The following is a 26,329-nucleotide window of genomic DNA, read 5'->3' as shown; positions in this document are numbered from 1 at the left end:
ACAGCTAAAAAAACCCCTCTTCCTGCAATATTAGCTTGACAAGTACTGCCATGCACACACAGAGTCTGCTCAGTAGTGATCAGGAAGAGAACCTCTAGCAGTTACAGAAAGTTCACGCAGTAAACATAAAACCTTGCAACTGATCTACAAATTAAATGATCACTCCCTCATACTTTTTCAATTTGTTACTATACTACCTGCTCTCCTTTTTCAATTTTTCTTCTCTCATTTTCCTTTTTCTTTTTTTTTTCAACAATGTTTATATATATACACACATATATATATATACACACACATATATATACACACACACACATATATATATATATATATATAATAATAGTATTAAAAAGATAAGTAAGAGTAGAGTAACTTTAGTGAGAAGGAAGGTAACGTTAATTATGAATCAGGGACACTGCACTAGCAAACGTATCCTACAGCCATAATGGATATATAGGGTGATTCACTACCAGTGCGACAAACTTGCAGGAGGTATAGGGGGCACAAAGACGAATTGGAATCACATAGCATTGCAGTGTACGAAATGCCTTTGTCATGCGGTAGAGGACGTTGAACGGGAAGTCACGTGAACAGCGATCCCGCTGGAAGTCAGTATTTGCGAACTGGTTCCCGAGGCAGTAGGATGGACGAATATTCAAACGTTGAACTGGCCAACATGCACCTCGCGTATGGAGCTGCGGACTGTAATGGACCTGCCGCTCTGCGCTTGTACCAGGAACGTTTCCCGCACAGTCGTGCTCCTGATCATATGATTTTCGCACGTGTGCACAGAAGGTTACGTGAGACTGGTTGTTTCACGAGAGGTACTATGAATCGAGAGCGAATGACGAGGACGCCAGACAATGAGGAGAATGTCCTACGTCTTGCAGAAGGCAATCCGAGTATGAGTACTCGAGCGATAGGCCAATGATTGGGTATTTCCCAATCCTCTGTATGGAGGATACTGTCAACAAACCAAATGAGTTCATAGCATCTGCAATGCGTCCAATCATTGGAGCCTGCGGATTATCCACTCCGGAGGACTTTTGCTACTTGGTTTCTTCAACAGAAACGGTTCGGAAATACTGACTTCCAGCGGGATCGCTGTTCACACGACCTCCCATTCAACGTCCTCTTCCACATGACAAAGGCATTTCGGACCCTGCAATGCTATGTGATTGATCTTTGTGCCTCCCCACACCTCCTGCAAGTTTGTCGCACTGGTAGTGAATCACTCTGTATATATATTTGCGGTATGAAGACAGCGTGAAGAAGATTTTTTGTTTAATCCTATTTATTTTGTTTAATAAATCCAACAAACCCAACAACAACTTCTAATCAATGTCCTTACCCAGTCCACATTTTCGTTAGATTTCATGGATACAAAAGGCCTGGCTATTCATTGTCTTAAACACTCTCTCTCTTGCCCCAAAATCTTTTATGCCATTCAAACGGGCAAGCTCTTGACATAATGTCTTTAGCATTAGTAGAGGCATATGATGCAAGAAATCAAGCTTATGTAACATCAGCAAAAAAAAAATAAATAAATAAAATAATGCTCCTATTTCACCCCTCCATTCGTTCCAAATACCTGTCGAGCTCAGACTTAAATTTATTTAGGCTATCAACTTCACACAACAAAGGATGGAAGTCTGTTCCACCAACCAACTACCTGCTGGCTAAAGGCAAATTTCTGCACATCTATCCTACATCTGTCTTTCCTCAATTTGAATTTATGCCTACTCAGGTGATTATTCTGAGCAAGAGGAAGAATCCCATCAGCATTGAGCATGCTCAAACCATTCAAGGCTTTATACACCTCAATCAGATCACCTCGCAGGTGCCTAGTCTCCAGACACTGTAATCTGCAAAACTTAAGCCTTTCTTCGTAAGAGAAACCCTTTGTTCCATTCACTAATCTTGTTACCCTTCTCTGTACTTGTTCCAGCAGCTCTACATCCTTCTTAAAATGAGGCCTCCAGACCTGCATAGAGTACTCAAGGTGTAGCCTGACCATTGCCTTATACAAGGTGATAATCACTTCCTTAACCCTACTAGAAAAATTCCTGTATATCACTGACAAGACACCATGAGCTGCTCTTGCAGACCGTCTGCACTGCTCAAAAATCTTCATATCTGCCTGCACAATTACCACCAGGTCCTTTTCGTTCTCTACCACTGTCAATGTAGTACCACACAGTTGATACGTTACGCTGGGGTTACTGCTTCCCATATGTAGTACTTTACATTTCTTAATTTACACTTCATTTCCCACCTCTCAGCCCATCTGCTCAACTTTTCTAGATCCTGTTGCAGCAGTGTACTGTCATTAGTGACAACCTTTGTATTGTCTGCAAACTAGGACAATAAGTTTGATATACCATTATCAATATCATTTATAAATACAGAAAACAACAATGGACCCAATACTGAACCCTGAGGAACTCCACTAATAACATTAGTCCACAATGAGCAGTGTGCATTGATTACCACTTTGTCTTCTCCCACTCAACCATCCCTTTATACATTGCAGCCATTTGCCTCCAACGCTACACTGCTCCAATTTGTTCAGCAGTCTTCCATGTGCAACAGTATCAATAGCCTTTCTAAGATCCAAATATATGACATCAAAATTATTCCCTGAATCCAGTTGCTTTGTGACCACATCATAGTATCCAATCGAATTAGTCAGGCAAGACTTTCCCTTAACAAAACCATGCTGTGTCCGAGCTATAACTGAAGGTTTATCAAGACGATCCCGCAGTGTTTCTTTAACCAGTGCCTCCATTAATTTTCCTGGAACAGAAGTTAAACAACACGCCTATAATTACTTGTGTCACCCTTTGATAATCCTTTGTGAATTGGGGTCACATTTTCACATCTCCAGTCCATGGGTACCTCCCCTGAGTCCAAAGAAGCTCTCATAATTATGGCTAAGGGTTTGCTTACTTCCTTTTGCTGCCTCCTTTAATATAACTGGATAAATCCCAAGTGCCATTTTTATGTTTATCTTCAACAATTTTTCCCCCACTTTCCTCTGTTATTACAAAATCATCTTGCTTACTGCCAGAGTGTAATTCACCTGTAGCATTCCCCTCTCTGAATAACTCCTCATGTGTGAATGTAGAGGAAAAATACTCATTTAGTTTGTTAGCACCTGAGCAGGATCATCAACAGTTGAACCATCAATATCTTGTGGGCCAATCTGATTCATCCCTTTCCTTCTAGAGTTTACGTAATTAAAAAATTATTTGCTGTTTTTATTAACAGCCTTTGCCAAAGATTTCTCATAATCTGCCTTTGCCTGCCTAATCTCCTTTGTAACTTGGTTACAGACCAGCTTATACCTATCATAGGCCTCTATGTCATCCATTAATTTATATGTATCCCATGCATTTTTCTTCTCTGCCATATGTCTCAGTTCATTTGACATCCATTGAGGCCTAACCCTTGAACAATATTTCTTAGTTGGCATGAAAAGCCTAGTAGCTTCCAAGATTAATTCTCTGAATGCTTCCCATTTTGAATTTGTTGTTGGTAACTTCATCAGTTGGTCCCACCATATAGAATTTAAATAATGTCTTAGACCACCGTAGTCGCCTCCACAAAAGCAAAAACCCCTTCCCTTTACCCCTGATGGCAGTTACCTCTTTCAGTAAATCTCACTCCAGCACACTGTTTGGCAGACTGCAAGTGGAAATGGACATCGTTGAGGTTAGAATTGAGACCACGTATATTTGTGAAATGAATTAGGAAGTGTTTGGGAGGTTTAGATCTTTTCGCAGATAAGCTTGCTCTATTAGTTTGACAATTCATGGTGTATTCAATAGTAAGAAAAAGTGGGTGGGACATGCTGTATGAAGTAATGAAATTTTTGGATATGGCATACACATGGTAAGAATATACCCAGATCCTTGACATAATGTAGCCTCGACAATGCTCCCCGCATACACACTACTTGGACTCCCTCCAGTCACCATCTGGCAGAGTATAGGTAGCAAGATTATACACTAGCTGATCCGGAAGCCTCCTAGAGAGTTACCAATAGGTTCAGTCCAGTGTACTAACTATCGGGCAGCTTGCGAACACCGTTTTAGAGCTTGGTTTGTTTTAGAATTTTAATGGTGCATTAGCAGCAGTGGCTATTATGCACCAAGAAAAAAGGTAAAAATAGATTCTGGTAACTTTAAAAGAGGTTACCTGGTCAAAAGATTAGGTGTAAGTTTAAAAGGTGGATATATATACTAAAAACATATAAAGCTTATTTTATATACATAAATTATATAAATTAGTAAGCTGCAAAAAATTAAAAAGAGCTGACAACTTGTGATTGTCGGATAAAATCTGACTGAGTGTATAAGGTTCAGTCAGATGGTTAAAACCGGTAAAGGGCATATTATTAAAATCTGGGCACTTGATTAAAATATGTTTCAGGGCTAAAACTGTATCACAGGACCCACACATAGATGGGTCGTCAACCCTCAGCAAGAAAGAATGTGTCAGATGACTGTGTCCTATGTGGATCTGTGCCAGAACAACTTGCTCCTTACGATTTCTGAGCAGACTAGACTGCCACGGTTCAATTACAGGCTTTATCTGATGTAATTTATTGGTTCTTTGTCTGTTCCATGTATCTTGCCACAGTTGTGAATCGTTTTGTGTATTACTTGCCTGTAGTCTGTATAGGGGTCAACAAGTATTAGAAGGAATTGCTGATTTGGCTGCAGCCAAATCATTTTCCCTAATCCCAGTGTGGCTGGTAATCCAGCAGAAGTGAATATCGTATTCATGTTCATGGAGAGAGTGAATCTTCTGCTGAACTGGAGAGAGAACTTGGTGAGGATTATATTTGACAGATAATAAAGCCTGTAAGATGCTCAAAGCATTCGAATATAAAAAGAACCGTTGGTGCTGGCATTTGCTAATATTATCCAAGGCTAACTATATAGCGCACAGCTCTGCAGTTAATATGCTGCATTCAGGGAGAATCTGGTCTGATAGAGTGGTGTCTGCAAAAACAGCAGCAGAAACTACTTGAATTCTGACCGAGCCGTCTGTGTAAACTGGCGCTAACTAAGAATGTTCAGCTCTGTGTGCTAAAAAAAGCTGCAAGTAGATGGACGATGGAGTGTCCGACTTTTTGCAGATTTTAAGGGAAAAGTCGCATGTTGGAACATGAGCATGCCAGAGTGGAAGGGGCTGATTTGATATTCGGGCAACCTTGTCTACCTTGATTTTAAATTCTTTGAGTAGTGCTTGGACAAGAATACCAAAAGGATGTTTGGCAGTCTGACGGCATTGTACAAACTTTCCTATCGGTGGATGGCCATGTCGGATGGTCTGGCAGGGATTTCAGTTTTAAAGCATATTGAAGAGCCAACTGCTTATGTCAAAGCGATAACGGTGGTTCATTTGCTTCAACGTATAGGCTCTGGATAGGAGATGTTTGATATGCTCCAGTAGCGATATGGATAGCCTGATGATGGATAGGATCCAGCCATCAGAGTACACGGTCCCTGGCTGAATTGTACACCTGGACCCATAATCTAATCTCAATCGCACAAGTGCATGGTAGATGCGTAGTAGGGTGAATGGTCCACACCCCAAGATCTAGACAAAGACTAAAGAATATTAAGACTTCTCAAGCAATTTGTAGGAAGTTGACAGACGTGATCTAGAAAGGTCAGCTTTTTATCAAATAGAAGTCCCAAGAATTTTGTAGGAAGTTGACAGACGTGATCTAGAAAGGTCAGCTTTTTATCAAATAGAAGTCCCAAGAATTTTGTATCTGACACCACTGGAATAGCATTTTGTCCAAGCTTTAATTCAGGTTCAGGATGAAGATTACGCTTACGACAAAAGTGTACGCAAACAGTATTCTGCGGCGAGAACCTGAATCCATTAGCAAGTGCCCAGTAATTAAGGTGATTAATGGCATGTTGCTGTTGTCTTTCAATAACCCTCACGTTGCACGACTGACAAAATATGCTAAAGTCATCAACATAGAGGGTGCAGTTTACAGTTGGAGGAAGTTGTTCTGTGATGGAATTTACTTTGATGGCAAAAAGTGCGACACTTAATATTGATCCTTGCGGTACTCCCTCCTCTTGGAAAAATGGACAAGAGAGAGTGAGGATCCTACACGAACTTGGAAGGATTGCTTGGTTAGAAAGCTTTTAATAAAAATGGGGAGATGCCCTCTAAGACCAAGGTCATGCAAATCTTTTAAGATCCCAAATCTCCAGGTTGTGTCATACGCTTTCTCCATGTCAAAGAACACTGACACCAAGTGATCGCGTTTTAGGAAGGCATCCTGGATGGATGTTTCCCGTCTAATAAAATGGTCCAGAGTGGACCTGTTTCTGCGGAAGCCACACTGAACGTTGGAGAGAAGGCGGTTTGATTCTAAATACCACATTAAACGAAGATTAACCATTCTCTCCATGATTTTGCACAGACAGCTGGTCAGAATGATAGGACAATAATTAGCAGGCATTTTAGGATCCTTTCCTGGCTTTCTTTTCTTTACCACTTGGTTTTGGTAGTGGTGGTGGAGCACTAGGAGGTACGGATACGGATAAAAAAACACAGTCAGCAAGCAGCTTAGTGTGTTTTTTTGGTGGGCATTTGTGAACTCAATAAATAGCGTGCAATCGGAGTGAATGACTCTCTTGGTGGTACAGTCATCTCAGTTTGTGTACCAATAGTGCACTTCGCAGAAACTTTCTGAGCATATGAAGGCTTCCTATTTATTGGCTGTATGCGTTTTCTAGCCTCTGGGTAGGAGATATTCAGCTCTGTTTTCAGTTTTTGGATTTCTTTTTCATCCTTCCACTGCTGGCATGCTCTGGAGTAGGCAGGGTGCTCTTGTTGGCAATTTACACAGATCGGTTTGGAAGCTGAACATTCCTTCCTCTTGTGGTCTTATGTACCACATCGAGCTCAGGCAGGGTTACCACGACAAGCTGTTTGTGAGTGGCTGTATTTTTTGGCATCTGAAATACCTCAGTGGGTTTGGAATATAAATCCTCACTGGGCAGTTTAAGTACCCTGCTTTGATGAAACGTGGAGGCCATGGGGTGTTAAATGTTAGGATGAGAACTCGGGTAGGGACAAGATTCCCATCCTTTCGCATTGATATTCTTTTGACAGCCGTCACTCTTTGTTCTTTCAATTCAGAGCAGATCTCTTCTTCAGAGACATGAAGAAGGTACCACTCTGACATGACACTTCGTGAAAAGTCCAAAATTTTGTGGGGGGGGGGGGGGTTACGGTGATATGGATTCCTCCTATTGATGTGGCTTTCAGGATTTTTCCCGCCTGTTTCATATTTATAGCTTTGACCAAATGGTCGCCAGAGCGCAGTCGTTTTACAGATTTGGGTGATCCTGACAACCCTTCTAATCCTTTCTGGATAAAGAAGGGTGACATCTTCCCAATTGACTGCTCCCCAGTCGAATGGAGAATGAGGAAGAGTGGTGTCAGTTCTGGCTCTTTTTACAGAGGTGTTTTCTACGCTATCATCCCGATTATGTAGGGGCCTCATTGGGGCCCCAGAAGAAATAGGAATTAAATTACTCATATGAGTAAGATAAAAATTTCAGCTGCCCTAAGTACCTCACCCACCATGGAGCCCTACAAGGGGATGCCCACTCATGGACTAGCAGATACTGCATACACAAATGGTATACCAAGTTCGCTTAGGAGCACCATACCCACGTTTCCAATAAGCCTTGATCCCGTCCCAGGACCAAAGGGAGGGAGACTTATTGGAACACAGTTGACCCAAGCAGTAAGAACCACCCGCTGATTGATCCCAGTCAGGTTGGTCCGGGACCACCCATCTTGAAAGACATCGAAGCAGGGGCCAAAGTGGCCTATCAAGACTGGGCCCCCTCAACCACCAGGATCCCCCTTTCCGAGTTTCCACAGGTCGTGGAGCACGGCTGCACACGCCAGATTCCAATAATGTAACCCTGGAACCAAGGTATGGGCGTTGGATCCCAGTGATGCTAATCTGGAAGACCAGCAGCATCATTAGGAAATCCCCTCACCACGTACAGGTGCCCACGTTGAGGGGTTTTAGAGCTGTATCCTCGAAATGTAAGGAAGATTGGATCTCACCACAATATTCATCATAACCTCAAAAGTCATCAATCATACTGCATGATGGAAGAGATGGGGAAGGGTTGACTGGAATTTAGCTCTGGAGACTAAACATGGGTTCCACCACTTCAAGCCTCCAATAAGTAAAGTGGTGGTATTGCACCGGTTGATGAAAGTCATCTATCACCTAGTACTGCCTGGTAACAGAGAGGGGGTGGCATTCCACCATGTGGTGTGGGCGCCACACCTCGGCCCCTGCTTATGTTGGTTCAGACCTGGGTGATCACCCACAGTGTTCTTGTGTATGGAGGTTATACCCAGGATTACTAACAGTCCCAGCATCGTGAAGGTGCAAGCAGAGAATTTGGCTGTCACAGACTATCTGGACTTCACCGAAATTGGGTCCACTTGACTTGAGTGTCACCCGAATATCAGTTTCATCAGCGTTTCAGACTCCCAGTTAGCAAGTATAGCTTGTCTGGCATATCTGAGAGGATGTCTGTGACAACCTCAAGGACCAAACTGTTTTAAATAAAAAAAAAAAAAAAAAAAAAAGAAATGTCAGTGAATAGAAATATCAATCAAGAAAACTTCATATCTTGTCAAGATGAAGTGCTATATTTACTGTTATATTTATTAATTTATTAGAAATTTAAGATGTTCAAATTTGTGTTACCAATTTTATTGGGTTTCTAATTTTTTTTTTTTTTTAGTGTTTTACTTACCAGACTAAACATTTTTTTTGAGTGCTCTAAGCCTAGCCTTATTTTTCGTACAAGCCCTGTTATTTTTAATATGCGAAATACCATAACACAGGGATTTTTTATGAACACATACTTCGTTATAGCAGAACTGACTGTATTGATTAAAAAAAAGTAAACTACATGTGCCTAAAATCAATAACAAATTTTCAGATCATGTGTAAAGTAAAAAAAAAACCTCAGAATGGTATAATTAATATTAAGATATTAATTTTATCTTTATTTTATGTTAAGAAATATTAGATTAAGATATGATATTACTTAACAACTCTGAAGTTAGAATTTCTATAATTGCAAAAGAAATTTCTAAATACCTTGGGCAGCTCCAAAAGCACCATATACAGATAAATATAAATTTCGCTTTTTTATATCTTCAAACTGATCCCCACTTGGTACATCATTACTCCACTTGCTCAACCAAATATTTGAACCTACAGATAAAACTTGAAGTCCTACATATCCGAACGTAATTAGGAAGACCCACAACTTACCAACAGCTTGTATATATGTAAAATACACTTTACGTTTAACCTAGAGGCAGGAAAAATTAGAGTATTATAAAAAGGTACTACATAAATATATTATATATAAAAACAGTAGGGCAGTACATTAGATTTATTAAGTACAACTTAAGACACAGTGCAGACTATAAACATTCAATTTTTGACGTGAAAACATCAAAAATTGATTTTCGGACTGAAGTAAAACCAATTTGTCAAGAAAATGCAATGAAGAAATTATGTCATTTACGTCATTTCCATCTTGCATCTTTGACATACCACCATGGCCCAAGATTGCTTGGGCCATATATATATTTTTTTAAAAATCAAATTATACAATGATTATCATATTATGCCAAATATGCCATGACCTATCCAGAAAAAAGGGAATTCAAAATCATATTTGGGTCTGCAAAGCTTTCTTGATCTATTTAACATCGACATAGAGTAACATAGTGCTTGAATAGTAAAGTCAACTGTGACGTAAATGTTGCACCACCAGCTAATGCATACAAAAAGTGAATACAAAAATGCAGAATATCATAGCCTTCAGGCAATTTATTAAGAGGGAACAATGCTTTTTTTTTTTTTTTTTTTCTTTATTGTGAAAATGTGAAAGGGCAAATAACCATACTTAAACAGCATCCATGTCTACATGAACACATTGTAAGCAGTTTACAGTTCAGGCAGGATAATTTTTTCTTACTCTGTCCAGTTCTTGAAGATATCAGAAGTATATCTGATAATTAAAAACAGAAATGGACTCTTCTTGCTGGTTGACATCTTTTCTCCAATGCTCTGACAAATTTTGAACAAGTTAAAATGGAGTCAAATAGTCAGATCAAGAATGACCCAAATCCACAAATAATGGATTCTGATTACACTACTCAACAGGATTTTTACCTCCAGCAAACCAATGGTTATTTCTGGTCAAGAATTTATAAAATTTAAAATCAATCATAAAAATTTCCTAACACGTCTCAGTTTTAAGACATAGATAGATAACTGGATTCTGTACAAAGATATCATTACTGTTCAAAATACAATTTTTAAACTTATTAACTTTTGGTTGATTTTGTTTATTGGGCTAAAAGTTAAGCAAGTATATCATTACTGTTCTTGCAATATAGCATATTTTGATTTTGGTGCACTTTTCCAGACAAGTCAGTATTTTTTATTAATATAGCGAATTATAAATTACGCTACAAGAATTCACCTTCTGTTCAATTATACCAATTGCTTTTACTGTACTTCTTTTAGGTTAATGCATTGTTAAAATGGAGAATACAAAGCACAGAACTTGCATCAATCATCCAGACAACTTCTGCTATGTTTGTGGACACTTAACCCCAAAAACTCAGAGGAAGAAAATATACAATGTCATATACAAAAAAATATACAAAGTTGCATATTCATTATACTTCAGCTGCAAGATCAGTGACCAAGAAAAAAATTGGGTTGTATTACTTGTACAACGAACTTAAGGCTGTGGTTATATGGCAAGCTGAGAGCATAACCTTTTGCCATCCCTATGGTGTGGTGCAAGCCCAGGAATCACTTCGATGACTGCTATTTCTGCATGACAAAAATAAAAGGTATTTCCAAAAAGAGCAAGCACTACAAATATCAAATATCCCATCAGCAATTAGGACAGCACCACATGGCAAAGAACTGCTAGTCCCTGTGCCACCAAAATCTTGGGGTACTGGAAGTAGTGATGAAGGTACAGAAGAAATTGTTTTACCAAATGTCGTGAAACCATGTACTTCACATGATTTGGACTACGAGCCAGAAAAAGAAAAGGCCCCACACTACATTGAACAATAAGAATTAAGCAAGACTTAGGCTTCCCAAAAGAGAAGGCTGAATTACTCGAATTCAGACTACAACAGTGGAACTCACTTGGCAAAGGTACAAACATTACAATATACCAAAAGTGAAATGAAGAGTTTTCAAGATATTTTGCAATGGAAAACAACACGTGTGTCTGCAGAGACATTGTTGGTCTTATGCATGAACTGAACACTGATCACAATACCTCTGAATGGCATTTGTTCATTGATGCGTCAAAGCTAAGTTTGAAAGCAGTATTGCTTCGTAATGGAAGCACTTCACCATCAATTCTCCTCTTGTTCATGCTGTTGGCCTGAAAGAAACTTATGATAGTATGTCCCAGATTCTTGCTGCTCTAAGTTACAATGACATGGTTGGAATATTTGTGGTGATCTCAAAGTGATTGGACTACTTGTTGGGTTGCAATATACCATAAGCAAAATGAATTTTTCAAGATATTTCGCAATGGAAAACACAACATGTGTGTCTGCAAAATACCTTCACTAAATACTGTTGTTTCCTGTGTTTGGGGGATAGTCATACAACAGCCAAACACTACGTTGTACAACACTAGGACAAGAGAGATGAATATATTCCCTGAAAAAAATCAATGTAAAGTATGTTCCATTGGCTGATCCACAAAAGGTTTTTCTTCCCCCTTTACACATCAAGCTTGGACTGATTAAGAATTTCACTAAGCTACTGGATAAAGAAAGCAGAGGATTTGCATATTTACTGAAAATGTTTCCAAATTTATCTCATGCACAGCTGAAGGAAGGAATTTTCATAGGTCATCAAATAAAAAAGCTTCTAAAAGATGAAGAATTTTAAAGAAACTTGAATGATGTTGAACTGGCTGCATGGAGATCTTTCAAGGCTGTGGCACGTGGATTCCTCGGAAAGAGAAAAGAAGAGAACTATGAGCAACTGGCGACAAACTTGCTGAAATGTTACAAGAACATGGGGGTGTGGAATGTCATTGAAAATGCATTTCCTTCATTCCTATCTGGATTTCTTTCCTGAAAACTTAGCAGATGTCAGTGATGAACAAGGAGAGTGCTTCCCCCAGGATGTATCTGCAATGGAAAAACAATACCAAGATCGCTGGGACTCTGCCATGATGGGAGATTACTGTTGGTTCCTTAAACGGGAAAGCAATCTGGAGTATAAAAGGAAATCATTAAGTGGGAAACACGTCTAAGTAACATATATTGTGTGTAATAATTACAACCATGTATGCTGATATTGTATAAAAACAAGGAATTTAAAAATTGTGTATATCTTTTGATGTAGACGGGACAGAAGTAAAAAAATTGATATTTTCAGAATCAGGACATTAATTTTGTCCAGAATAACTAACTTTCGTTCCAGAGGTATGATGAAAAACAAAATTGCATTTTATTAGCGGATTTCATTTCGTCAATAATTATTGACGAAATGAAATCCAAACTCCATGATCATTCTCTACCCAAGAATGACCATGAATATGATCATTCTTGGGTAGCACACTAATGATGTTGAAGATTCTACATTTTTTACTGAGAAATTAAAACTTTAGAGGTTAGATACATTTGCCAAGAATATTGTTTTTTATACTGGAAATCAAAAGGCAATGTTATTGTTAAAATGTAGGCTTTCATCTGATATTTTTATCATTCATTTCTGGACTGTCACAGGTAAAGAAAACAAAACAAACTAACGTAAATTAATAAGATTTCTCTTTCCTATGTAAAATTTCCTACCCGTTTCAAAATCTTAATGTTATATCAAAATGTATATTTGTATGTTGTAACCTCAAGTAATTAGCCAATTTTTGTGCAATGCTTTCTAATCAGTTCGAGTGATTTTTAGTTTTTATTTAGTGTGACAAAAAAGAAAAACAGTCTGCCAGAATTCTAGAAAGACAGACAGTACATACATAAAACTTGGTTTCTGCTAGTTGCGTCACTGCTATATCCTACATTAAAGGCATAATCATCTGATATTACTAAGATTTGTAGATTTATAGAGAACATTGTCAATAGTGTTCTCTATAAATGACAGTGTCTCCGTTGACAGTGTCAACAAAGACACTGTCAATAGTTGAGGGGGAAAAAAAGAATGAAAGAATTATTTCAAAAAGACTAGAGTGATAATGTCAGTTTCTTACTGTGCTAGGTTTCCTTGGTTATTTTATGAGAGAGAGAGAGAGAGAAAATAGCACATGGTTATGCATGTATACAAATCTATGTTGCAGCAGTTCCAGAGCACTAGCACAAATCTGACTTTTTGCAATGTGGAGGAGCATACCAACCATGCCAGCAATTTGAGTAAAATTTATGGGGGTTTATAGGACAGTGTTGATTCCCTGTCCATTTTACAGAAGTAGCAATCAAGAAAGATAACTGGGTTTATTTACCCTGTCTGAGTAAAGAAACCTGAGGTAAAAAAAAAAATTATATCACGTACTATTAAACAGAAGGTAGGAATCTAAAGGAACTCATAACTAGGTAATAATCTCATCAAGGAAAGAGTCACACATAAAGAAGGTTTGTAATGTTATTTTGTTTTTAGGAGCATTAGCAACTAAGGCCATACTGCTCCGGAATATGCGGAAGTCATTCCCTGACCTTTCCGCATCCTCCATATTTGGTGGTTACGGGCTCGAACCCCGGTCTAATCAAGAAGCATGTGCTACGCACTGCTGCTCCTACCCACCTGGCTACAGAGACACCTGCATAAAGAAGGAAAGTCCAGAAAGGTAGAGGTCATGTTTGGGTAGGAGGCCATATTCATCTACAAGACTGCATATAAAATTGAGTCAGATCCCAGTAAAGAAGTAGACCCAGTGGATAAATCATGAGACAAGAAACTGTGAATCAGATTAAAAATTCATCAGAGCAAGACTGCAATTCGGATTAATCCTCTTTTTTTTAAGTACAGTAACAAAATTCATTGAAGCATTTTAAATTTCTTTGGTTGAAATGAGGTAGTGTTCCTTTCCATGCTTGAATTAGAAAGAATGTTTGTTGTTTGTTTGTTATTTGGTTTTTAGGAGCATTAGCAACTAAGGCCATATTGCTCCGGGATATGCGATGGTGGTCATTCCCTAACTTTTCCGCATCCTCCGTATTTGGTGGTCACGGGCTCGAACCCCGGTCTAATCAAGAAGCGTGTGCTATGCACTGCTGCTCCTGCCCACCCGGTTATGGAGGTGCCTAGAAAGAATGAATCTTAGCCAAAAAATACCTGCCAAAACAGGGAGGACAAAAATAAGGTATTTACCTCAAATGTTCTAATGCTCCAGAATGGCAATGTTCAGTTCAGGAGTTAACCTATTTCTGTGATTAAGGGAACTATGCCCTTAAGCAATAAAGTAAATTGAAGACCTGGATTAAACCACTTTACTGTATGCTAAGAAACAAAACTTAAGAAAAAAAAAATAATAAAAAAAAAAAAATATATATATATATATATATATATATATAAGCACATTTAATAGGCTGATAATTATGACTACATCATATGACTGTTTCAATTCATACCACTTATAAACTAGAATATGTGGACTGGATTTAGACTACAGCAAAATTTTTTTGAACCAAGTAAACACTACTTATCAAAGAATACCTAAGGGATCAGAAAGGACTCTAATCTCGTAGACCAGGTTTTCGCTAAGCAGCCTAGCTATTATCAAAAACCAGGCAGTGGGAGGAACCAACAGCAGAATTTTTTTTTTTTTTTTTTTTTTTTATGTAAACCCCAAACATGAGAGGTATTAGAACCTATAGTACTTAGTACCATGCTTGGGTTGGAGGTTGAGAAGACGAAAGATGATATTTGTTGACATTGGACTTGAACTTCTGTAGACTGTAATTTTCAAGAAATACTTATGAAGGAAGGTTGTTCCAGAAAACTGCAGTTGAATGAATAAACAAGGAAGATGAAAAGTTGGTTCTGTGAGTTTGGAGTTGGACAGTAAATGGATGTTGGCTAGTGGCGGCACGTGTTCGGAATGTTTTGAAAGAGAGAGCGGGAATTATAGAAGCCAATTCAGAAGAACAGTGCCCATGGAAGTATCTGTAGAAGAGGCATGCAGCAGAAACAGTACGTCTATGAGACAGTCAGTGGAGAGACTCTGTTAGAGATGAATCATTAATTAACCTAACTGCCCTCTTCTGAATGGAATCAAGAAGCCTGAGAGAGGTTTTGGGGGCACCACCCCAGATGTGGGAACAATATTCCATGGCAGGGCAGATTTTCGATTTATACAGAGTGAGCAGCTGTTTGGAAGAAAAGTAAAAAGAGCAAATGAGAAAACCAAGTTTTTTAGATGCACAGGAAGCAATATTTGTAATGTGATTAGAAGTCAGGGTAATCCCAAAAGAGATATATAATTTTGCTTAGAAATCAGAGTGTCACTAAAGATAAGCATAGGAGCAGAAGAATCCTTTTTGCGAGATATAAGACAACACTGAGTTTTAGAAGGGTTGAAATCAACTAACTTGTCTTTGCCTCAATGGAGAATTACCCAAAGATTGGCATTTAAGGAATTGGTAGCAGATTTTCGAGAAGTTGAAGCTGATTGAGCAGGACAGGGTTTCTCAAAATGGAAAGTGGAATGCAATGTGCCATCATCGGCAAAACTATGGATAGGATTTCCAGTCAATGGAAGAAGGTCATTAATATACAGGAGGAATAGAGTGCGGAAAAGAACTGAACCTTCACCGGCATTAGTGGAAAAGTTAGAAGACAGAGAGCCAGCTACCATCACCCTCAGTGGGCGATCAGAAAGAAAACTGGATAACTAATTACTAAAAACAGTTGGCAAACCATAAGATGTAAGTTTGTTTAGAAGACCTTTATGCCAAACACGATCAAAAGCCTTTGAGATGTCAAGAGCAACTACTTGTGTTTCACCAAACCTTTGCATTGAATTAGTCCATAAATGGGTAACATAAGCCAGAATATCACCAGTGGATTGGCACTGACGGAATCCATACTGGTGATCGTTGATCAGACGGAAGGTTTCTAGGTAGTTTAAGAGTTGGCGGTTAATTGATTTCTCCATTACTTTAGAAAGAGTAGAAGTAATTGCAATGGGACGATAATTGGATGGGAGGGATTTGTCACCCTTTTTTTAGGAATTGGCTGGATATGAGCAAATTTCCAAGCAGAAGGAAAAACACCTTTGGAATAAGAAAGTGAAAAAAGGTGGCAAAGAATAGGAGTAAGTTCAGGAGCACAGGTTTTGAGAACAAGTGGAGAAATACCATCGGGAACTGGAACTTTCTTAGCATCAAGATTCATCAAAATCCTTCTGACATCCTTTTGAGGTAAGACCACAGGGGGCATTGAGGCGAAAGGAATCATACAGCGAATAATTTGGGCATCTGAGATGAGCAGTAGTTGAATCAACCGATAACAGATTCTGTCAGAAAAAGTACATGGGCTCTGGCAGACTGCAAGTGGAAACGGACATCGTTGAGGTTAGAATTGAGACCACGTATATTTGTGAAATGAATTAGGAAGTGCTTGGGAGTGCTTAGATCTTTTTGCAGATAAGCTTGCTCTATTAGTTTGACAATTCATGGTGTATTCAATAGTAAGAAAAAGTGGGTGGGACATGCTGTATGAAGTAATGAAATTTTTGGATATGGCGGTACACAGGTAAGAATATACCCAGATCCTTGATAACGTGGCCTCGACAATGCTCCCCACATACACACTACTTGGACTCCCTTCAGTCACTATCTGGCAGAGTAGAGGTAGCAAAATTATACACTAGCTGATCCGGAAGCCTCCTAGAGAGTTACCAATAGGTTCAGTCCGGTGTACTAACTAGTGGCCGGCCAGCGAACACAGTTTTAGAGCTGTACCCTCGAAATGTAAGGAATATTGGATCTCGCCACGATGTTCAACATAAACTCAAAAGTCATCAATCATATCTCTTCTCTATCTCTTCCATGCATGATGGAAGAGATAGGAAGGGTTGACCGGAACTTAGCTCTAGAGACTAAACATCGGTTCCACTTCAAGCCTCCAAAGTGGTGGTATTGCACCGGTTGATGAGAGTCATCCATCACCTTGTATTGCCTGGTAATATAGAGGGGTTGTATTCCTCCATGTGGTGTGGGCACCACAACTCGACCCCTGCTTACGTTGGTTCACACCTGGGTGGTCACCCACCATGTACTTGTGCATGGAGGTTATATCCAGTATTACTAACAGTCCCACCATCGTGAAGGTGCAACACAATACAAGAGAGAGAGAGAGAGAAAAAAAAAAAAAAAAAGGGTGTCTAGAGAAAGCTGATGTGATAAAATGAAAGGCAGGGGCTTTAAATTCAAGGGAGGACTGTATAATTAGAAGAGACATTCTATTATACAGCCTATATATCTAATATATTTAAATGAACCTCAGAGAAAGAGGTTCATTTAAATGGAAAGCCTAAGTATGGTGTAACATACAAATTATGGGAAACATTAGGGGGGTATTAAAGCCACAAATGTATTCATGCCAGTAGTCAATTTATTTAAGATGACAGGTTAAGTTTTACCTAAGGAAAGGAAACATCCAAAGGATAGTTACAATACTGATACCAATTTGTATAAGTATTATAAGAGAATAAGTAACAAAACTATTGATGAGGTAAGACAGGAGAAAACTGATTAGAAGGAAGCACTAGCAAAGAGAGCTGAGAAAGGAGAAAGGGAATTCTTTACATAATGTGAATACAAAAAACAGAAATGAAACAAGTGCCTTAATTAACTACAATGTCCACAGAAAGCCAAGTAACAATGGGAAATGAATTTAAAAAAAAAAAAAGAAAAACCATGCATCTTACCTAGTCCTATCCATCTAACTGGAAAACTGAAGCTAGCACGAGTCGTGAGTGTTCAAATCACCAAGGAAAATTACCTCACTAATAGCGCGCTCTCTCTCTCTCTCTCTCTTTTTTCATATGTGAATACAAAAAAAGGAAATGAAACAGGTACCTTAATTGGTTGGGGTGCCCTTATAAAGCCAGATAGAAATAGCAGATGAATTCAACAGATACTTCAAAATGTACAGCCCATCCTACTAGTCCTCCACTAGGAAGAGGAGTAGTAGTAGTAGTAGGATGGATTGTTTAAAGTCCACAATGCACTAGAAATTAAATTTCACAGGCAAAATACAAATTTTCATTCAAATGAAGACATTGGATTGTTTATTAGTATAGTATACTATTCACGTTACTTTACCTAAGATTTTTCTGTCTTTGGATTTGAGCCAACTGTGTTCTTGTCTTAACCAGCTTTATCACATTTATTTAAAAACCAAAGTTTAGATAATGGAAAAGATTTTAAGCTAAATTGTGAAAAATAGGATTTCATCCCTACAAGAAAAATTTTCCTGACATGATCTGAGAAAACATTAACATTAGAATTAGCATTAGCAGAGGCATTTGATGCAAGAAAGCAAGCTTATGCAGCATCAGCCAAAAAAAAACCAAAAAAAAAAAACCACTTCCACTTCACCCCTCTGTTCGTTCAAAATATCTGTCCAGCTGAGCCTTAAACTTATTTAGGCTATCAACTTCCACGACAAGGGATGGAAGTCTGTTCCACCAACCAACCATCCGCTGGCTAAAGGCAAATTTCCACACGTCTATCCTACATCTGTCTTTCCTCAATTTGAATTTATGCCCTCTCAGGTGATTATTCTGAGCGAGAGGAAGAATCCCATCAGCATTAAGCATGCTCAAACCATTCAAGGCTTTATACATCTCTATCAGATCACCTCACTGGTGCCTAGTCTCCAGACACTGTAATTTGCAAAACTTAAGCCTTTCTTCATAAGAACACCCCTTTGTTCCAATCACTAATCTTGTTGCCCTTCTCTGTACTCGTTCCAGCAGCTCTACATCCTTCTTGAAATGAGGCCTCCAGACCTGTATACAGTACTCTAGGTGTGGCCTGACCATTGCCTTATACAAGGGAATAATCACCTCCTTATCCCTACTAGAAAAATTCCTATATATCATTGACAATACACCATGAGCTATTCTTGAAGGCCATCGGCACTGCTCAGAAAACTTCATATTTGCCTGCACAACCACCCCCAGGTCCCTTTCATTCTCTATCACTGTCAGTGTAGTACCACAGAGTTGATATGTTGCTCTGGGGTTGCTGTTTCCCATGTGTAGTACTTTACATTTGTTAATGTTAAACTTCATTTGCCACCTCTCAGCCCATCTGCTCAACCTTTCCAGATCCTGTTGCAGCAGCATAGTGTCAGTAGTGTGACAACCCTGCCTACTTTTGTATTGTCTGGAAACTTGGACATTAAGCTTGATATACCCTCATCAATATCATTTATGAATACAAAAAACAATAATGGTCCCAACACTAAGCCCTGAGGGACTCCACTAATAACATAAGTCCACGACGAGTAGTGTCCATTGATTACCACTCTCTGTCTCCTCTCCCTCAGCCATCCCTTTATCCACAGCAGCAATTTGCCTCCAATGCCACACTGCTCCAATTTGTGCAGCAGTCTTCCATGCGCAACAGTATCAAAAGCCTTTCTACGATCCAAGTATATAATATCAAAGTTATTCCCTGCATCCAGTTCCTTTGTGACTGCATCATAGTATCCAATCAAATTGGTCAGGCAAGACTTCCCCTTAACAAAACCATGCTGTGTCCGAGCTATAGCTGAAGTCTTGTCTAAATGATCCTGCAGTGCTTCTTTAACTAGTGCCTCCATTAATTTTCCTGGAATAGAAGTTAAACTCACAGGTCTATAATTACTTGTGTCAGCCTTTGTGAATTGGGGTGACATTTGCACATCTCCAGTCTGTGGGTACCTCCCCTGAGTCCAAGGAAGCTCTCATAATTACGGCTAAGGGTTTGCTTACTTCCTTTGCTGCCTCCTTTAATATAACTGGATAGATCCCATCCACCCCGGGTGCCTTTCTTGTGTTTATCTTCAACAATTTCTCCTCCACTTTACTCTCAGTTCTTACAAGATTCTCTAGCTTACTGCTAGAGTTGAATACACCTCTGGATTTCCCCTCGCTAAATAACTCCTCATGTTTGAATGTCGATGCAAAATATTAATTTAGTTTGTTAGCTACCTGAGCAGGATCATCAACAGTTGACCCATCGATATCAAGTGGACCAATCTGATTCATCCCCTTCCTTCTAGAGTTTACATAAGTAAAGAACTCATTGCTGTTTTTCTTTGCATCCCTTGCCAGAGATTTCTCGTAATCTGCCTTCGCCTGCCTAACCTCCTTTGTAACTTGGTTACAGATCAACTTGTATCTATCATAGGCTTCTGTGTCACATGTTAATTTGTATGTATCCCATGCATTTTTCTTCTCTGCCATATGTCTGATTAGTTCATCTGACATCTGTTTAGGCCTAAACCTTGAACAATATTCTTAGTTGGTATGTAAATCCTAGTAGCTTCCAAGATACGTTCTTTGAATGCTTCCCATTTTGAATTTGCTGTGGTAACATCATCAGTTGGTCCCACTCTATAGAATTTAAATATGGTCTCAGTCCATCGTAGTTGCCTTTACGAATGCAATAACCCTTCCCTCTAATGGTAGTTACCGCTTTGAGTAAATCCCACTTCAGCACACTGTGATCACTGCCACATAGTGGTGTTCATTTGTCTTCAGATTCTTAAGGCATGAAGGATCACTACTGATAATCAAATCAAGAGTATTCTTCCCTCTAGTTGCCTACTGAACATGCTGATGTAGAAAACAATCATCCAATAAATCCACAAAAGCCTTGCTAGTGTGTGAGTGACCAGCCCCCAAATTCCAGTCAATATCTGGGAAATTAAAATCTCCCATTATAAGACTCTCTGATTTACTGGCCCACTCTATTTCCCTGTACAGTATCTTATTATACTCCTCCGAGTCATTAGGCCTATAGCACACTCCTACTCTCAATTTCGATCTCCCAATGCTTATGTCACACCAAACTGACTCGACACTGCACTGTCCAGCGATGTTGACTGGCTCCACTTCCTTGGATTTTATGTATTTCTTAACTAATAGCATAACCCCTCCTCCCTTCCTATCCAGTCTATCCTTTCTGTAGAAGTTGTACTCCCCAAATTCCAGTTCTGCATTCCTTATATCTGTGTGACACCACGTCTCTGATATCCCAACAATATCTGCCTTTGATGTTTTGAGCAATACCTCAAATTCATCAAATTTATTTACTAAACTGCTAGCATTGGTGTACACGCAAGTATACATGCACCTATTTCTATTCGTAGCTACCCTAACACAACCCATGTGTTTTCTTGTACCGCAATGACTCCCGGCAGTCTCTGAAATATCCTGCATCTTGTCATAATCAAACTAATAACAAGAAGAATAGAGATCTCACACATCATTCTTGTAATTCCAAATAACTATGTCTGAGAATGAAAAAAGGCTCCATTGGAGAAGAGCTCATCACCAAGTGTTGTCTTAGTTGCCTAGAGAATCGCTTACCTTGACTGTTAAGAGATGTTTGTGAGAGAAAAGATCGAGAGTGTTGGATATGTTTGATTAGGATTGTCTGGTATTCAGTAAATGAACAATCTGTGCAAGGTCATTAGTAATTGTAAAAATCCTCAGCATCTTACATAGCTCGATCCATCTAACTGGAAAACTGAAGCTAGCATGAGTTGTGAGTGTTTAAATCACCAAGGAAAATTACCTCACTAATAGGATAGCTGGACTGGAGAAAGTCAAGTTTAAGAGAAAGGAAGGCAAAGAGTTCCAAGTGATCAGTGAAGGTGGAAGAACGATTGAGATGCATTTGATAGAAAATGGTTGAGAGCTTTTAAGCCAGAGAACATCAGAGTGGGCATATAGGCACAAGTACCACTTTTGAAGCAAAAACAATCACACAGTGAATAATTAGGACAACCATGATAAGCAGTGGATGAGTCTAATGATAACTGACATTTCATCAGAAAAAGTGGGGCTTGGCAGACTGTAAGTGGAAATGGATGTCACTGAGTTTGGAACTAAACCATGTATATTTCTGAAATGAATGAGGGGATGCTTGGGAGGTTTATATCTTTTCACAGATAAGTTTGTTCTATTGGTTGAATACAATACAATACAATACAATACTTAAGTAGATAAATTAAAAGTAAAGTCTCTTTTGGCAAAATTGTGGTATATCATTGACAAAACTCCTTGAGCTGTCCTGGCAACTTGTCTGCATTGCTGACAAACTTCTCTGGCTGCACAATTACCCCTAAGTGTTTTTTAGTCTCCACTCTCCTGAGTGCGGTAACAAGCAGTTGGTATTTTAATTTCAGATTACCTACCAATTTGCAATTCCTTGTACTTGTCAGCATTAAGTTTCAAGTGCCATTTTTCAGCCCATCTGCTTTGTAGACTTAGTATTGGCATTAGCAAAGGCACATGATGCAAGAAAACAAGCTTATATAGCATTAGCCAAAAAAAAAAAAAAAAACCCCTTATTTCACCCATCCACTCACTCCAAATGTTTGTCAAGTTCTGCCTTGAATCTATTTAAGCTATCAACTTCTACAATGACTGATGGAAGTTTGTTCCAGCAATCAACCACCCGGTGGCTAAAGACAAACTTCTGCACATATATACTACAACCGTCTTTCCTCAATTTGAATTTATGCCCTCTCAGGCAATTATTCTGAGCAAGAGGAAGAATCCCATCTGCATTGAGCATGCTCAAACCATCAAAGCTTTATACACCTCAATCAGATCACCTTGCAGGTGCCTAGTCTCCAGACACTGTAATTTGCAAAACTTAAGGCTTTCTTCGTAAGAGCAATCCTTTGTTCCATTCACTAATCTTGTACTTCTCTGTACTCGTTCCAACAGCTCTACATCCTTCTTAAAATGAGGCCTCCAGACCTGTATACAGTATTCTGCCTTGGAGATTGCCCTGTGTTACCTAATAAACAAGAGTGAGATCTGGTATTAAGTTGGGCAGCTGAGAGCTTGATGGGTCCCCCATTTTAATACCTTCAAGGGCATCTACCCAACTCCTCAAACTCTCATAAGCCCCCATCAGAATGCTGCATTGGTGCCTAATTTGTGTGGCCTGACTACTGCCTTATACCATCAATGGTCAGGCCACAACAACAATATACCATCATCAATATCATTTATAAATATAGAAAACAACAATGGACCCAACACTGAATCCTGAGGGACACCACTAGTAATGTTAGTCACGAAGAGCAGTGTCCATTGATTACCCCACACTGTCTTCTCCCACTCAACCATCCCTTTATCCATAGCAGCAATTTGCCTCCAATGCCACACTGCTCCAATTTGTGCAGCAGTCTTCCATGTGCAACAGTATCAAAGGCTTTTCAAAGATCCAAATATATGATATCAAAGTTATTCTTTGCATCCAGTTCCTTTGTGACTACATTATAGTATCCAATCAAATTAGTCAGACAAGACTTCCCCTTAACAAACCCATGCTGTGTCCAAGCTATAAGTGAAGTCTTGTCTAGATGATCCTGCAATGCTTCTTTAACCAGTGCCTCCCTTTAATTTCCCTTGAACAGAAGTTAAACTAACAGGTCTGCAATTACCCATGTCTCCCTTTGATCCTCCTTTTTTTGTGGATTGGGGTCACATTTGCACATCTCCAGTCCCTGAGTCCAGGTAAGCTCTCATGATTATGGCTAAGGGTTTGCTTACTTCCTTTGCCGCCTGCTTTAATATAACTGGATAGATTCCATCCACCCCAGGTGTCTTTCTTGTGTTTATCTTCAACAATTTTTCCTCCACTTTACTCTCAGTTATTACAAGATTATCTAGCTTACTGCCAGAGCTGATTACACCTCTGGCATTCCCCTCCCTGAATAGCTCCTCATGTGTGAATGTCGATGCAATATATTTATTTAGTTTGTTTGCTACCTGAGCAGGATCATCAACAGTTGAACCATCGATATCAAGTGGACCAATCTGATTCATCCCCTTCCTTCTAAAGTTTACATAAGTAAAGAACTCTTTGCTGTTTTTCTTTGCATCCTTTGCCAAAGATTTCTCATAATCTACCTTCGCCTGCCTAACCTCCTTTGTAACTTGGTTACAGACCAGCTTATATCTATCATAGGCTTCTGTGTCACATGTTAATTTATATGTATCCCATGCATTTTTCTTCTCTGTCACATGTCTGATTAGTTCATCTGAAATCCATTTAGGCCTAAATCTTTTGTAGAATATCCTGATTACTTCATTATCCATCCTGTCACCTTTCATATTATCTACAAACTTAGACATCAAGCTTAATATGCTTTTATAAATATCATTAATGGATACAGAAAACAACAATGGGCATAAAAATGTATCCTGGGAAACACCACTAATAACATTATTACCTGTAGAGCAGTGCCCACAGAGAGAGATACTCTGTGTGATCTTCCACTCAACCATCCTTTTATCCATAAGAGTTATGCTCGTTATTTATTTTTTTTAATTTAGATAGAGTTTTTGTAGGTTACTATTGGTTAGATGTGAAACCGTTGTTTTGTTCAAATCTTGCAGCATTGTTTTTGTATAGAGTGAGTGAGAGGGGGAATTCAAATTTTTAATTGTAGTAAATAGGTAGCCCTAACGTAAAACTAGATAGCATAATACATATCACTGCATTTAAGAATCTATTAGATGGTGTAGTATTGATAATTAATTAATTATTTTTTATTAATCTTATTAATTTTCATTGTTAATTTCAATATCATGACCCAGACTATAACAGCAAAGCAAACAGGCACAAAGTAGAAGGAGTGATGTGACTTGGGGGAGAACCGAAGGGAGCGATTCTCCAACACATAACAGCCTAAAAAAGTTTGCAACTTGTAAAATGTTTGCAGAACTCTCTGGAACAGGACATGATCTAGATAAAGATGTCTTTGTGTGTGTGTGCTAGGTGCAAAGAGTGTCAAGAAATTAGGCACCAATGCAGCGTTCTGATGGGGGCTTATGAGAGTTTGAGGAGTTGGGGTAGATGCCCTTGAAGGTATTAAAATGGGGGACCCATCAAGCTCTCAGCTGCCCAACTTAATACTAGATCTCACTCTTGTTTATTAGGTAACACAGCGGCAATCTCCAAGACAGAATGTGTGATCCCACAGGAGTTAGTTATTGTCGGTGACACTAATGTCAGGGAGATGGGTAATATATTGTGTAAAAAGGATAAGTGGAATATGAACTGGGAATGTTTAGTCTGCAAAGGGCAAAAGTTGATGATGTTGTAGAACAGATATCAACTTTTAAGGGCACATTCTGTGCCCTTAAAAGATATGCCCTAATGACATTATGAGTAGGAGATCTGCAGATTTACTTAACAAGTAAATTAACAATTTGATTGGATACTATGATGTGGACACAAAGGAACTGAATGCAAAAAATAATTTTGATATCATATATTTGGATTTCAGGAATACTTTTGATACTGTTGCATATGGAAGACTACTGTACAAACTGGAGCAATATGGTACTAAGGGCAAGTTTCTACAATGGATAAAAGGACGGTTGAGTTGTAATCAATGGACTTTGGGGGGACACCACTAATGTTATTAGTGGTGTCCCCCAGGGTTCGGTGTGGGCCCATTGTTGTTTTGTATATTTATCAATGATAAATATACAAAACAACATTAAGCTTGATATACTTTCATCAATGATAATGATGAAGGTACATCTAGCTTAATGTCAAAGTTTGCAGATGATACAAAAGTTGGCAGGGTTGCTAATAATGACAGTATGCTGCTGCACAGGATCGGCTAAGAAGTGGCAACTGAAATTTAAAATTGACAAATGCAAAGTACTGTATATGGGTAGCAGTAACCCCAGAGAAAAGTACCAATTGGGCGGTAGGGGAGAATGAAAGAGACCTGGGGATAATTGTGCAGTGAGATATGAAGTTTTCTGGACAGTGCAGACAGGCTGCCAGAGCAGGTTATGGAGTCTTGTCAATGATATAGGAATTTTGCTAGTAGAGAAAAGGAGGTTATTAACCCTTTGTATAAGCAATGGTCAGGCCACACCTTGAGTACTGCACACAGGTCTGGAGGCCTCATTTTAAGAAGTATGTAGAGTTGCTAGAGTAAGTACAGAGAAGGGCAACAAGATTGGTGAGGGGC

General features: G+C 39.0%; 1 protein-coding gene across 3 annotated transcripts in view; it reads right to left on the bottom strand.

Annotated features, from left to right (window-relative positions):
- Positions 1 to 26,329, bottom strand: part of LOC150074975 (ATP-binding cassette sub-family C member 1-like) — an 889,139-nt gene that overhangs the window by 250,139 nt on the left and 612,671 nt on the right. For all 3 annotated transcript variants that reach the window (XM_090388347.1, XM_090388349.1, XM_090388348.1), the window contains one exon: positions 9,182 to 9,398. In XM_090388347.1, coding sequence (XP_090244473.1) covers positions 9,182 to 9,398 — 217 coding nt within the window. The remainder of the gene's footprint in view (positions 1 to 9,181; positions 9,399 to 26,329) is intronic.

The sequence above is a fragment of the Mastigoproctus giganteus genome, chromosome 14 (assembly GCF_048544385.1).
Source record: "Mastigoproctus giganteus isolate SK-2022 chromosome 14, ASM4854438v1, whole genome shotgun sequence".
Lineage (NCBI taxonomy): Eukaryota > Metazoa > Arthropoda > Arachnida > Uropygi > Thelyphonidae > Mastigoproctus > Mastigoproctus giganteus.
The sequence above is the reverse complement of the archived record's forward strand: the minus strand, read 5'-3'. Positions and strand labels throughout refer to the sequence as shown.